Source organism: Columba livia, chromosome 1 (genome assembly GCF_036013475.1).
Source record: "Columba livia isolate bColLiv1 breed racing homer chromosome 1, bColLiv1.pat.W.v2, whole genome shotgun sequence".
Taxonomy (NCBI): domain Eukaryota; kingdom Metazoa; phylum Chordata; class Aves; order Columbiformes; family Columbidae; genus Columba; species Columba livia.
The window spans coordinates 187,198,022-187,211,417 of NC_088602.1; the positions used below are offsets into that span (position 1 = coordinate 187,198,022).

The 13,396-nt window shown below is 37.6% G+C and overlaps 1 protein-coding gene across 1 annotated transcript in view; it reads right to left on the bottom strand.

Annotated features, from left to right (window-relative positions):
* Positions 1–4,015: 4,015 nt before the first annotated feature.
* Positions 4,016–13,396, bottom strand: part of FAM3C (FAM3 metabolism regulating signaling molecule C) — a 30,473-nt gene continuing 21,092 nt past the window's right edge. Inside the window, exons 6-10 of the mRNA XM_065048838.1 lie at positions 11,116–11,174; positions 9,663–9,713; positions 9,124–9,208; positions 6,765–6,891; positions 4,016–5,763 (exon numbers count right to left, since the gene is read on the bottom strand). Coding sequence (XP_064904910.1) covers positions 5,674–5,763; positions 6,765–6,891; positions 9,124–9,208; positions 9,663–9,713; positions 11,116–11,174 — 412 coding nt within the window. The 3' untranslated portion in view covers positions 4,016–5,673. The remainder of the gene's footprint in view (positions 5,764–6,764; positions 6,892–9,123; positions 9,209–9,662; positions 9,714–11,115; positions 11,175–13,396) is intronic.

Here is a 13,396-nt window from a genome sequence, read left to right on the forward strand (position 1 = left end):
ATCAACGTGCAGAGGAACACAACAGCAAGAAAATATTCAATTCCAGTTTAAGATGTGCTATTTGGGTTTTTAAAAAACTGTTCTGGCTGGTCATTGCTGATTACACCAATTGGAGCAAAAGCGGAAGTTATGTGACATTTAGAGAACTGAGTTAAGTTTTACATTTGCTGATTTTGGAGCTTTGGCCTGCAGCCTCAGGCAGGCTGGATTTACCTACCAGGTTGCTGAGGTGCCCTGACCTCAGACCCTCCATCGGTTTAGAGACATGGTTCACAGAAACACTCCGGAAACAATAGTTTTGGCTCAGTTTGGAGCAGCAAAGTGCAGCAAGGATGTGGCAGTAAGAACTGAGCGAGGTGACCAGGTGTAGTCAACTCCTTGGGCTGACTGTGCTGCTAACGTCAGAACATTGTCCAACTATGGTTTTACACTTCATGTACATTGAAAACTTCGGGTTTTTAACATAAAACAAATGAACAATACCAAAACCCACACAGCACAAATGGAAAGTATTCGACAGATGTTCTGCAAATGAAACAGCTAGTGAAATAAGCCTGTGCAAGAGGTTTACATAGAACCAAACTTTGGAATTATCCAATGCTAACAACCACCTCCTGTGGAAGTTTAATGATCCCGCACAATGTGCTAACATAGGAGACATCTCAGGAAAACAAGCAAGCCATGTACAGCAAGAAAGGCTGATGCTGCAGGGCAGGGAGCAATGATTTTCTGGCACTACCACTGCAGGTAACCACTTTAAAAAGCCCTCCTTGCTTTGGGTCTCTCAAAACTAAACAGCACTAAGGCAAGACAGAACAGTATCATACTCTCTGCTGAGACTGTATTTGGGATAAAACAATTTTGACCATTTAAATAACCTTGATATGTTAGTCGGGTTCAGTGTTGTTGTGCTGTGTTTCGTTTTGTTGTGTTTTTTCCATTGGCTGACTGCCCCATAACTGCAATGCTAAGAAAAGAGTCTATAACTCCTGCATTGCAGTGCAAGGTCAGCAAGAGGAACAGAACTAACCAGCTGCTTTGGGCTGCCTCCAGGGATCAGAAATTTCCCATAGAGGATACAGTGACTTCAGTGCATTTTATACAATACATAATGTTGTTGGACTATTAGAGTGCTCTATATCAATCCCTAACCCTCTCTATATATAAAGCCCTGAAAGAAACTTTTCATTTCTACATACTTCTAAGGTTAACAAACAGGCAATGTTAACTTTATTTACTAATATACAACAAAACTTAATGCCAGGTACATTGTGTGTTAGGTGCTTTTGAGACATCTCTGAGGCTTTAGATATAGAAGCCACAGATCAAGACATCCACCAAGTTTTCCGACGGGAAAGATGATTCAGCTGCCAAAACCTGGGAACATGAGGCTGTACTGATAAAAACAGTACTGAAATATTCAAGGCCGAGGAACATAATTAGTCAGAGGGGACTGGAAAAAACATTTGCAGGCTACGTTCCACAGAAGACAGCACTCCCACCGCCATTCATCAAGCTCAAATAGGAGATACAATTCCTCCTCAGCTGGGTGTGCCTTTTTCATGTCAGTGAGGTTATATTATATCCTGCTATGGACAACACCCTCAGAAAGGAACAGACCTTTTTGAGAGAATGAGTGATTACAGATTTATGGATCAGAACAATTTTAAAAGGATAAATGCAAGATTAAAGGAACTGGGTTGCAAGTTCTAGAAAGGAATAGATAGGGCCAGAAAGACTGTAAAAGACATTGAATAGGAGTCACCAATTTTTAACTTGCAGAGAAGTAGTAATTACTTTTCAGCAAAGATGATTTAGATGGTACATGAGACAGACTGTCTAGATGGATAGTTCAGAATAGGAAGGGACATCTGAGGAACACCACCTGAGTCTATGAAGGATGAATTTTATCTTGTTCGTAAGGCTGAAAGGGACAATCACAAGAGCAGTGGGGAAGAATCAAAAGTCATTTTAAGGTAATAAGAAATGTAACAAAACATTCTTCATTTTTTCACCTCCAGGAAGGCAGCAGCAGGAGGTGGCCAAGCCCAAGTGTTAGCATCCTTTTGGCACAATGCCCAGATGGCCAGAACCAGTGTCCCTCCTACCTCTAGTACAGCACCAGAAGCCACTGACACCTTGTGGTACCACCGAACAGGCTGAGAGCCGTTCTTGCGCCTTCCTGCTTTGAACCTCAAAGTTCCCATCCAGCCTTCCAGGTTTCTTTTTCAATTTTCTTAGCCAGGTGCCTTGTATTGAGGCTAGGGTATGGCCTTACAGATGTAAAACTGAAGAGGATTTCATCAATAAATGTCCCTTGCTTGGCATCTACCTTAGCCGTGACCCAAGTCAGTTTAGCGAGGAACTACAGAACTTCCCACCCTTACATGGGATGGGTCAGTCAACACTTATGATGGCAATATTATTTTATTCAACCTCCTGGAGTTATCCACCAGCCTCTATTTTATTAGTACGCTCATTCTTGAAAAGCAGTCAGGCTGCAGAAAATGCAAACAGTTTGGGGGACATTAAATGCCCATCAAGCATTTAGCAGTCATGTCAATGTTTGAGGGAACTAAGACAGACATCTGGAAAGCGAAACGTGCCAAACAAAGAGAAGCTTTTTCCGAATGTGCACTCAGGACACTAAAGCTGTAAAAGCCTCTAAGTTTGACTGGGAGAGACACTAGGAAAGATACAGAGGGCACGTCCAGGCAGAGCTCCCCTTTGGCTTCTTTCTTAAGGTGCCTGTTCTCCACATCAGGCAACACCAGCACAGCAACGGGGAGCTGCAGTTTACAATGAAGACTTCAGGTGGCTTGGACCCAAGCTGGTGGCTCCTCAGGGTAAATGAAGTTGCAACCTCCTTGTGTCCTCCTCCTGTCTTCTCACAGCTGCATTTTTGAGGTAGATATACCTCACAATCTTTCTCTTTCCTTCCCTCACTGCTCTGTTCTCAACAAGTGTGTAAGATGCCACTAATGTTCCCATCATCTCATGTAGGACAATATACATCCTAGAGCTTTGTCACTCACAGGTACTTCTGCACAAAGCCACCTGTACACCACGTCTTCATCTTCACAACCAACAACTTTCTACCCCCAGCTGTGGGAGAGATCAAGGAGGCCAGAAAAGTCATCTTTGTGCTTGGTAACTCAAAGGAAATGCACACAGAATACCAAAAAGTCTCACTTCTCAAGAGTAAGCATCACAAAGTTTACCTCAACAGGAGGTACTGTAACTAACCATGACTAGATTGTGGCAAGTCAACAGACCAGCATGACGGACAAGAGCAAGGAGACCCCACTTGGGTGGCCACTCCAGTACAAGTTTTATATATTTGAAGAGTCTTATTAAATATGATACGATAAAGCTGTGAGTATACAGGTTAGAGAACACGATGAAGATTTCCATTAAAATAACAAGAATCAAATTTAAGTAGTTACAAAAGTAATCCTACTACTTTACTGCTTTAAAATCCATTATTTAAGTGGTTTGTGGCAAATACAACTTTAAGGGGTTAAAAGAGTGGCAATGTATTTACTTAATTCAGATTGCTGGAAAAAATAACTGGAAAGACAGAAGGGCTAAAAAAGGTCTGCCTTCAGTCTTATTTCCTCTCCATTTAGTTTTGTAGAGGAAATTTGAACTTTTTAATTTGATGAAAAATGAAATTGGCATTCAAAACCAAAAGAATGAAGACAGGCGTAGTCCAGAGAAACTATTAATGTAGACAATTTTTTTTTCTCTTAAGCTCTTGCCAAGTAGCTTCACCATTATTCTGGTGTTATCCCAACAGCAGCATAACCAATACTGGCATATACACCAACAGAACGGTATTTCTGCAAAACATTCCAGGACTTACAGTTAGTTTTCCACAATAGTCTAATGTTATGAAACAGAAGGGTTTTTTTTCCAATTGATAGAAACAGAGGGGGCTACTTTGATTAAAAAGTATTAATTATATTTACATGCTTGCCTACGTAAGAAAACGTGAAAGATTTGACAAGAGCAGTTTCACTGTATAAGGTGCATTTATTGCTGTTCTACATTAAACTTGAGGAAAAACCACATTATTTAACAAGCTAATTAAACATACAGAACAACTCAGAATCCAGTCTTACTCTGGTATCACAGGTTATCTGACTTACAAAGTAATTCCCAATATTGCTTGAAAGTTTTAGTGCACAGTTAAATTTGCCTCAGAAGACAACAATAATGGCATTTAGAGCGTCACTGTGTCCACCTCACACTGTGGGTTCCTGAAAAAATCCTTTGTGGCTTTTGCTCAGCAGTAGGAGCTGGAAGTTTTTGAAGATTATACCAGAGCTCCTGACAAAAAGCTCCAAGAGATTATACCCAGCTCTGTGTCAGCCCCTATTTTGTGAATACAACCACCATCAGTTCCTTCATACTAACTTAGTTTCAGCAGAAGTTCAAGCTGGCCCTACTTAAAAGAAACAGAAGTTTCCAAAGAAAGCAATGTGTTCTGACAGCTCTGATACAAGCTAAAATATAAGGCCACTTCAACTTGGTCCATTGTCTTCCAGTAAGAAAAAACGATGAAGGAAACATTGTCAGTGAAGTTTAGATGTCACACGTTGCATAACCCAAGACACAACACTTCCTCTAACATCTCCCTGCAAGAACAAATTGCCTCAGCTCACACTGGATGTAACGCAGGTTGTAAAGGTGCACAGTTGTGTCCTGGAACAACTCTCCCCAGAAGGCAGCCTGCTTTCCAACAGGCTCTCTGGGGTGAGAAACGTATTCCTGCTGTTAGAACTAAAAGAGGAAGCTATTCCATTAAGCACATTCACTGTGTGTCTGGCCCCTATAGCTGAACAGCCACAGGCACAATCAATGGCTAAGCAGCAGTACAAAAATTGCAATAAAAGCTCAACAAGTCAGTCACAGTACTGCTGCTTAACATGCCGAGTCTCTTCTACAAAGTAAACATTTTTTTCAAGTTAAGTACAAATCCTTCCACGCCGCTTTTAAATATCAAGCACACTATATATTTACTTTCATTCTTCCCCTAACAAAAATAATTTATATTGTGCTTCTCATGGCATATCTGTGTCACACTATCATGTGTTCTTCCTTTGTTGATTATTCAGTTTTGATGGGGGATAACAAAATAAATTTTTGGAGCAGCTGGTATTAGAATAACCAAATAGCTTTAATAAAAAGTGATGCTGCCATTAAAAAGGCAGAGGATAAAAAAAAAAAAAAAAATAAAGCTCTTTATTAACTTATCACTAAAATCTACAATATTCCACAATGGTTACATACTCACAGCAACTTTACACTGTTAAGAGAACAGTAAAACATTTGTCAGGATCTGTTTATTATCCACATATGCAATTTATTAGCCAGTTGACAAGATATTATTTACCACAGGCAAACTAAATACTGTGCTTTTAAAGAAATCTGCATAGAAATGATTTGATGTTTCTCATATTTTGGACATATTTACAAAAAGGATTTCTATGTGTGTTAGCAATAAATAATCCCAATATTCAAAATGTCAGTGCTCATGCACACACCGACAAGATGGTTGCATGCTTTAAAAATATTATTTACAGTACAGTCTCCTTCATAGCCCTCTCTCTAATAATAGCAGAAAGTGCATTTTCTTCCATGTTCTTTCTCCTTTGCTTTTGTTGGAATTTAGTCTTGCTTCTGAGGGATACAGCCTTCCATCTCAACAACTTCTGGCCAGCCTTCATACTTGTTTGTGTCCTTGTTGTTCTTTATGTGCTATAAACAGAAAACATCAATCTACTGTTAATGTAAAGTAATTTTTATCCTGTTGCTTTAACTCACAGCTTTAAAAGACATTTTATGTACCTATTTTCAGGTCACAAAGAGAAGACATCACTTACTGTACTTGCTCAGCCAAGTGTATGCTAAGAAGTTAAGCCATACTGGGAAAACATTTTTAAAATTTATCGTGGGTGTTTATTTAGGAAGAGAGACAAGCAAGAAAAAGACCAACTGCATTAAAACATGAACCACTGTGAAAACATAAAGATGGATACTAAATTTACAAGGCACTGAAAATGAATAGTGAGAATTTTAAGAACTGTATTTAACAGTGAATGATCAAGTTTTTTTCTGCAGTCAGGTAAGACATCACTGCCTCCAAGAGTTTGCCACTGCTCCTGCACTGGTTTCCACTCCCTTGCAAAGCTGGCAAAAGAGAACACACACACACACACACACACACACACACACACTTTCCTTGCTCCCCTAGTACAAAGCTACCTCTACTGGTAATTAAAGGTAATAATAACACATGTTGAATTTTAACAGCTAAAGTATGGGAACATATTCAAATTCACAGATCTAGCTATAGCAGCAATAATTTCTGCCAGAAGAGCAAAGCAAACAGCTGGGAACACCACCACCTTAACTACCACTTATCTGTCAGAGGTCTTGCATTGTTAGTGCAACTAAAACACAAGCGTTAGGCAGTAAGTTTTTAAGCCTTCAGTTTAACTAGATTCACTAAAAAGATAAATAATCTAGTTATTGGGATACTAAGATATACCCCACAAGATTTTTTTCTTATTTGTGAATCACAAAATAATCTTTTTGGTACAATTAAAAGGAGGCTGGTCAAAGAATAAACTGGAAAACAACAGTGTGTCACTACTGCAATAGATACCCATCTTGAACAAATACATGGTATTTACAAAACATGCTATGCCTTTATTAACATAAGCTGTCAAATTCCAGTAAGTTACAGAATCACAGACCTGTTCAAATGGACTTTTAGTCTTAATTCCTTTTCCACCGCAGAAGACCCAGTTGTCTCTAAAGCCAAGGTTCGTAATAGATGTGCTCCCCAGGTCAGCAATCAGTTTCCGTGCTTCTTCATTAAGCCTTAAATAAAACAGAAAAGTTCAGTATGTGAATAAAAGACACATCCTTAGAGCTTTCATTGTTTCAACAGACCATTAAGCTTTAATTTGATTATATATAGTTTAAGTCAGTGAACACTGGGCAAGATGTGTCTTTCAAAATCAGACAAGGCTAGTTCTGAAATCACTGGGTCTAATGAGCTCTGCTCTTTAATACTATCATCTCACGGAACCAGCACATGAACCTGTTCGTACACCAACAAAAGCCAAGAACCCTCTCCTGTGAGAATTTATACACACATCTCAAGTCACATTATGAATTCTCTAAGCAACTAAAAAAGTCAACCTTTAAAGTTAACATTGTTTGCAGGTTCAAGCCAAAGTCTAGATAAAGTAAAACCTATTTTACGTTAGAAGAATAACCTAAAAATGTGAAAGAACTTTTTGTCTGCTTGGGTAAATTCATTGAGAATGCTGCCTCACAGCACGGTTCAGTACCTGTAGGTCCAAGTAGAATAATTTTAGTATGGAAGGGAAAACAGTTCTGTAGGATGACAAGTTACCATTCCAAAACCTCCAAATAACAGCTCTTCATTTCTTCAATTATTGTATTTGCCTGATATAGTTGTATGACTCACTTTAGTTAAAATTATGAAAACTATTAAGTACTTTGCAGGTTATTTCAGAACTCGAGCTCCAAGTCTCTGGAAGCACTAGGGCAGCTTTTATATGTGTGTATATATATATGTATATGTATAATATTTAATCTTTTAAACATATTGATTCTTCACAATTGTAATTGTTTTCAAGAACTGCAATTTATAATTATCATCAACCACCAGTAGTAAGGTTTTCACTAATAATGTAATATCACTAATAAACAGCAATTTCTGGCTGTCAGCATGAATGGGTCTAATTCACCTTCTTGTTCAGCTGGTATCTACATACAAACTTTCAAAAATATCAGCTGTGACATGATTATTGAAACAAACTAATTGTACTTGTCTAAAATATCAAAGAGGAAATTAAAAACAGCAGAGAGAAGAAAAGTAACAAACCAAGAAACATTAAATTGCTTTCTTCTCCTAAAAGCAGTGAATATATGGACACTTAACTATTTACTGCAAATATAGCACACTATAAAGTCATGAGTTGGTCACAGGAAAGTCACTCCTACATCAAAAAATACACACAAGCAGTGGAAAACAAATTGAACCAAAAGAGAATAAGAACACATAAGAAAAAAGTCAAATATTATTAAAACAACAGAGGAAAAGGAAAAAAAAATATCTTAATTTTCACTTTTAAAAGCAACCCTTTGGACAGGATGACTTAAGTGAGGAGTAGATTACAATACAAATTGTACAGTAATGCTGGGAAGGTTGGAAGATAATGCTTAAAGAGAACTAAAACCTCTTAGGCTATTCCTACATTAATAAATTGGACAGCTTTAGGGTGGAATGGCTGCAAACACCGAGGCCTACAATTACAGGACACACATGAGTAACCTCAGACTTCAAAGGGAAGGATACGGGCAAGGCCTATTGGGAATGGTCTCTGCACCCCTGTAACCACCAAACTCTGGCTTGGAGTTGATCCAAGAAAAGTGCTGGGTGGAACAGACCCATTTCCACCAGGGTAGGTTCTCACAGTCATGTTCCTGTGTCTGGACATATCTGAATTTACTAGCGTAAGATAGAATGAACTATCAGCAATAGGAAAACCAGTCAGTACATCTCCAAAAAGACAGATATCCTTGGGAAAATACAGTTGGTCAGCTGGTTGAACTGACCATAAGCCCTCACTGTCTTCTTGTTGCAATAAGATCTTTTCTCAGATGGGCAAAAAAATCCAGCAATGTGTACTGATATAGCAAGTGCTAACGAGTCAAGTATTAATCTTTAGCCTTTTCAGATTTTCAAACAACACTTGGGATACTTCTGCTAAAGGGTCTAATTTAATACCTAATTTATTGTTTCTCTGCTGTTAGGATCACAAAAGTCTACACCTAACAGTCCTCTGTGTAATTACATGCAGAACCCATTGCACCTGTTTAGCTTTAATTTGATCTTTGTTGTCTTGAATCACAGCAGCATTATAAAACCAATAAACTGAAAGCACCGTTTCAAATCCATCATCTTGGAACAAAAGAACTTTATCAGAAGTGAGTGTGCAATAAAGAATGCGTTTTTCCAGTAAAAAAAACAGCATTTAAAAGTTTAAGCAATATTTACTGTGTAAGTCAATGACATACTTGGTTGCACCATCATCGTATGTTCCCATGAACACTATCGTTCCGTCTGGGATGGACTTCAGAAATTCAATAAATGGTGCCACATCTGGAAAAAAATTTTAAAAAAAGAAAAAAGAAAACACAAACCTGTTTAATAACAAGCAACCATTCCATTTTTAAACACCTGTAATGTTTTCCTGCAACACCATTCCTTTTTAAGAGTATGTGTAAATTTACATAAAAGTTTATAAAATGATGCTAAGTTGGTGAAAGATAAAACAGATCTGCAAGAACTCTTTCATTTTACAGAGTTTTATCCATATTGTGTAAAAACGTAATCACTAGTTGGAACTACTCAAGAGAACAAGTGTGTTTGATGAACTATCCCATTCCCTCCCACCTCAACTATTTGTGTTTCTTTCAAGTTGCACTCTCCTCACAATTATGAAGGCAGAAACAAAGCACCTTAAACCACCACAGCTCATGGAGTCTGGAGAAGGGAAAAAACCAAACAAAAAGGTAGTAGTTTTCCTCTAACTAGCTAAGGTAATTGCACCTACCTCCTCCCCACATGTCAAAGAATTTAGTGTCTAATGTTTCTCCTGTTTTACCTGCAGAAAAATAAATATTTGGCTTAATCAAATATAACAGAAGTCATATTACAGACAACATGCTGAACTTCTCTTAACGACCCTTTCACAGAAAGTGCTGCAAAAGACACCGCATGAATCAATTACTATAGTAACTCTAATCCTTTATGAAGATTGCTTCTAAAACAGCACAGCAGTTTGTGAAAAGATGCAGGAAAAGGTAAGAGGAAAACAAAGAGAGAAGATGCAAACTTATTTTTGCTTAACAAAACAAAGAGCCCACAGACTCTAAAACCAATAAAGGGAAATCACTTAATGTATTTGCTTTTTTTTTTTAAAGTTGTTTTTGCACAAATAGATAGTATAGCTATAGGTTGCCATTAGGGCCACATGGAAAGTAAGAAAGACTAAAATTACACTATGTATTTTGCTATAGATTGGAAATTCTTAGTCCATTTAATCATCCAGATCAAACAGAAGAAAATGGACAATATAATAATCTTGTCAGCACCTTTTTTTAACTATGCTTTCTACAAAGTCAGTACTTCACGAAAGGCAGAATTTTATTTTTAATTCATACATTCATTCAAAGTTTGGAGTGCAGGGAGAAAGTCTGGCAGCTATATAATAGAAAGCTAGGTATTTTGGTTTTGAACAGATTGAAACAATTCAGGAGGGCAAAATAGGATTAGGCAAGTATTGTTAGAGTCATACTTTAGATGACTTAAACCTGAGTACAATCCAAAACCAACATTAATTCATATTGCAGCAAAATGACAAAGTGCTATCTCTGTGCTACAAGGAACTGTGTCCTACACACTGAGGACAAATGCCAGTACTGACACTCAGTTCAGCTTTCAGGGTGACACACAGGTAAATCTGTTTGGTGTTAATGACAGTTAAGAATCCCGAACACAGTTACATAACATGATGCATTTAGGGATGATCTATAGATACAGACTAATCAAATACACTGCTTTCAAGCTAGGAAATAATGAGCCAGTCTTTCCACATAGTAACAGAAGTGTTAAGTAAGTTTTCAGTGAAAGAGAGTAACAGAAGAATTTAGTCTACAGAGTTTTATTAGTGGTGGCAACACACAAAGCCAAAAGACCTAGCACACATCTCACGCCTTTTTCCATTTTATATGTGCACTAAAACTTATGTGATGTATCACACAGATAGTCACTACAGTACTACACCTTAATATTTTTACTACACATTTTTAGAAAAATAAAATGCATGGAGTTTTTCTGTTAACAATAGGGTGTAAGTGCCATTCTCTGATGTTCTATCAGTATTGACATGCTGAATACTTCCTTTTCTCCTCCTGCTTGCCTTTCTCCATCACTTTGTATTTCATCTTAAATTTCAGAAACAATTTGGAAATGAAGACAATCTGCTCACTTAAAATGTCACTTACCATTGACCAAGGCCACATTTATTCCTCTGCCAACGTTATTTTTAACTCCACTCATTAAACTGAAAAAAAAAAAACCAGTTTTATTTTTAATGGGATGATTTTCTGATGTGAAATATTTCTGTTTTTTAAATAGGATCAAATTGTAAGAGATACATGGTTGAAAGATCACATATTCCTGAGTACTTAAATGAAGCAAAACCTCCTCGAACTGATCTGCATGCTCTTATGACATCATCAAATTGAGAACAATAATAGATCAAATAAACCCAGCTCTATCAATTTCATTTGATTGTTTTATCACTTTAGTCATCTTGGTTTCAAAGTGTGCGTGTATACCAAAATCGTCACAAACAAGGTGCTATTAATATGTTTAAGGAAATTCCTTGCAGTTAAAGAGCCTGAAACAAAAAATAATTTGAGGAGCTCAGTACCATCATGCAACCAACATTTTAAGCTTTTTTTGTAAGCACATGATGAACAAAAATGTCTTAATGAGTTTAAAAGTTAATTAAACAGAAGCATTTAAAATGAATATTGCAGCATCACACTAAGAAGCAAGAAAGACAAAGCAGTTAGCTACTTGTATTTAGAACAGGAAATGCAGATCTAAGAACAATAGTTAATACACTGATGGGACTTTAAAGAAAAGTTGAATGTAATCTTGGGATACAGCTACACATCCCAACCAAACCATCACAATCTACTGCAACAATCACCTGGCCAAACTCAGAGCGGGAAGAAGAGAAGCGCTGTGAAGTGAAAGCCCTTCAGAGCTGTGAAGAGCTGTGTCAGGACTGTGAGCTGGCTGCTGTGCTACCCTGGCCGTGGAGGTGAACCCCTCCGGTGAGGAGAAGCTTCCAGACCTCCCCACCCCTCTTCAACAGCACTGTGTCTTGCCTTCAGGCCCCAAATATCCCAGCATTAACGGTTTGAAACGAGAAGTAAAAGAGTTAACATGCACAAGGAGAAATGGGAGTAAAGGTTGAAACAATTGCATAAATCAAGATAAAGAAGTCTTCAGCTGAGATTGAAGAAAGCACCTCAGCATAAGCATATGAGTGCACATATCTCATTAATTACAAACACATTCTAACAGGTGCTTTAATTCCATCCGAATCAAGATTTCTCTAACCCCCCTAGCTTGCTCTAGGAAGGGGCTGCAGATGTGTATGATGCTGTTATGTTCAAAACTTCTTTGCATTTCTTCTGTGAGCATACGATTTTTGGGTTGTATTGGAACACCCGTTCTAAGCAATGTTTTGGGAGGACCAGATCCTCACACACACACTTGCAACATCAGTTTTCTCGTGCAAACTCATTAGTGACAGATTAGAAAAAAAGAAATGGTCTATCATGGAAATAAGACAAAAATCTTCTCTGATGCCATCTTTTGCACCCAGGAGGAAGCCAAATTTTAGAGGAATGCCAAATATCAGCAACAGACTCAGTATTAGTTCAGAGAGGTTGCAAAAACTACTGGTAAATGGTACAGTGACTTCAGTTTTAAAGAACTAGTAATCAGAGATGAAAGAGTCCATATTCTTCTATTAGTCCTCTAAATTATACAATCTGCCAGATATTCTGATTCGAATGAAAACTCTAATTCAATAATTTATGAAACAGAAAATCTGCGATTTTCTGCTGAAATAAAGAATCCAGTTCTGGTCAGCAGGGAACTCCGGAAGCATTTTAGCCACTGGAGGATCATTTCTTCTCTGACCACATGATTTTCAAGTCATGTCCAAGTATCTGTTCTAAGCAGAGACATGGCAAATTAAATCTGAAAACATAAGTTAAAAAACCCAGAGAAGATGTGAATGCATGCCTTTGCTCATATAAGATGCAGTGGACATTTAATTTACCAATAAGAGCTTCATTTAACAACAAAATTGTCTGTAGAAAAGTGTCAGTCAAAAATACCTAATCCTGGGGTAACTAGACACTGAAAATCCACCCATACATAATGAAAGTTACAACGAATTTCAGATAACAAAAAATCCTGATAATATGAACACAAGAAGTACTAGTTATTAAAGGAACATAGTGCGAAATTCTCCTATAAGGTTATGCAGCACAAACACGCAACTGCCTTCTTAACAGAACAAGTAAAATTGCATGGAGAAGTTGCTGGTAAAGAAGAAGAGCAATATTGTTCCTTCTTCGAAAAAAAAACCATGAAGTAGCAACTACAATATTTAATATTTTGATGATGACTACAGTATGTTTTTTCTAATTTGGATTATGTCCTTCCAATATGGGAGAACAAGGCTATAACTGAACT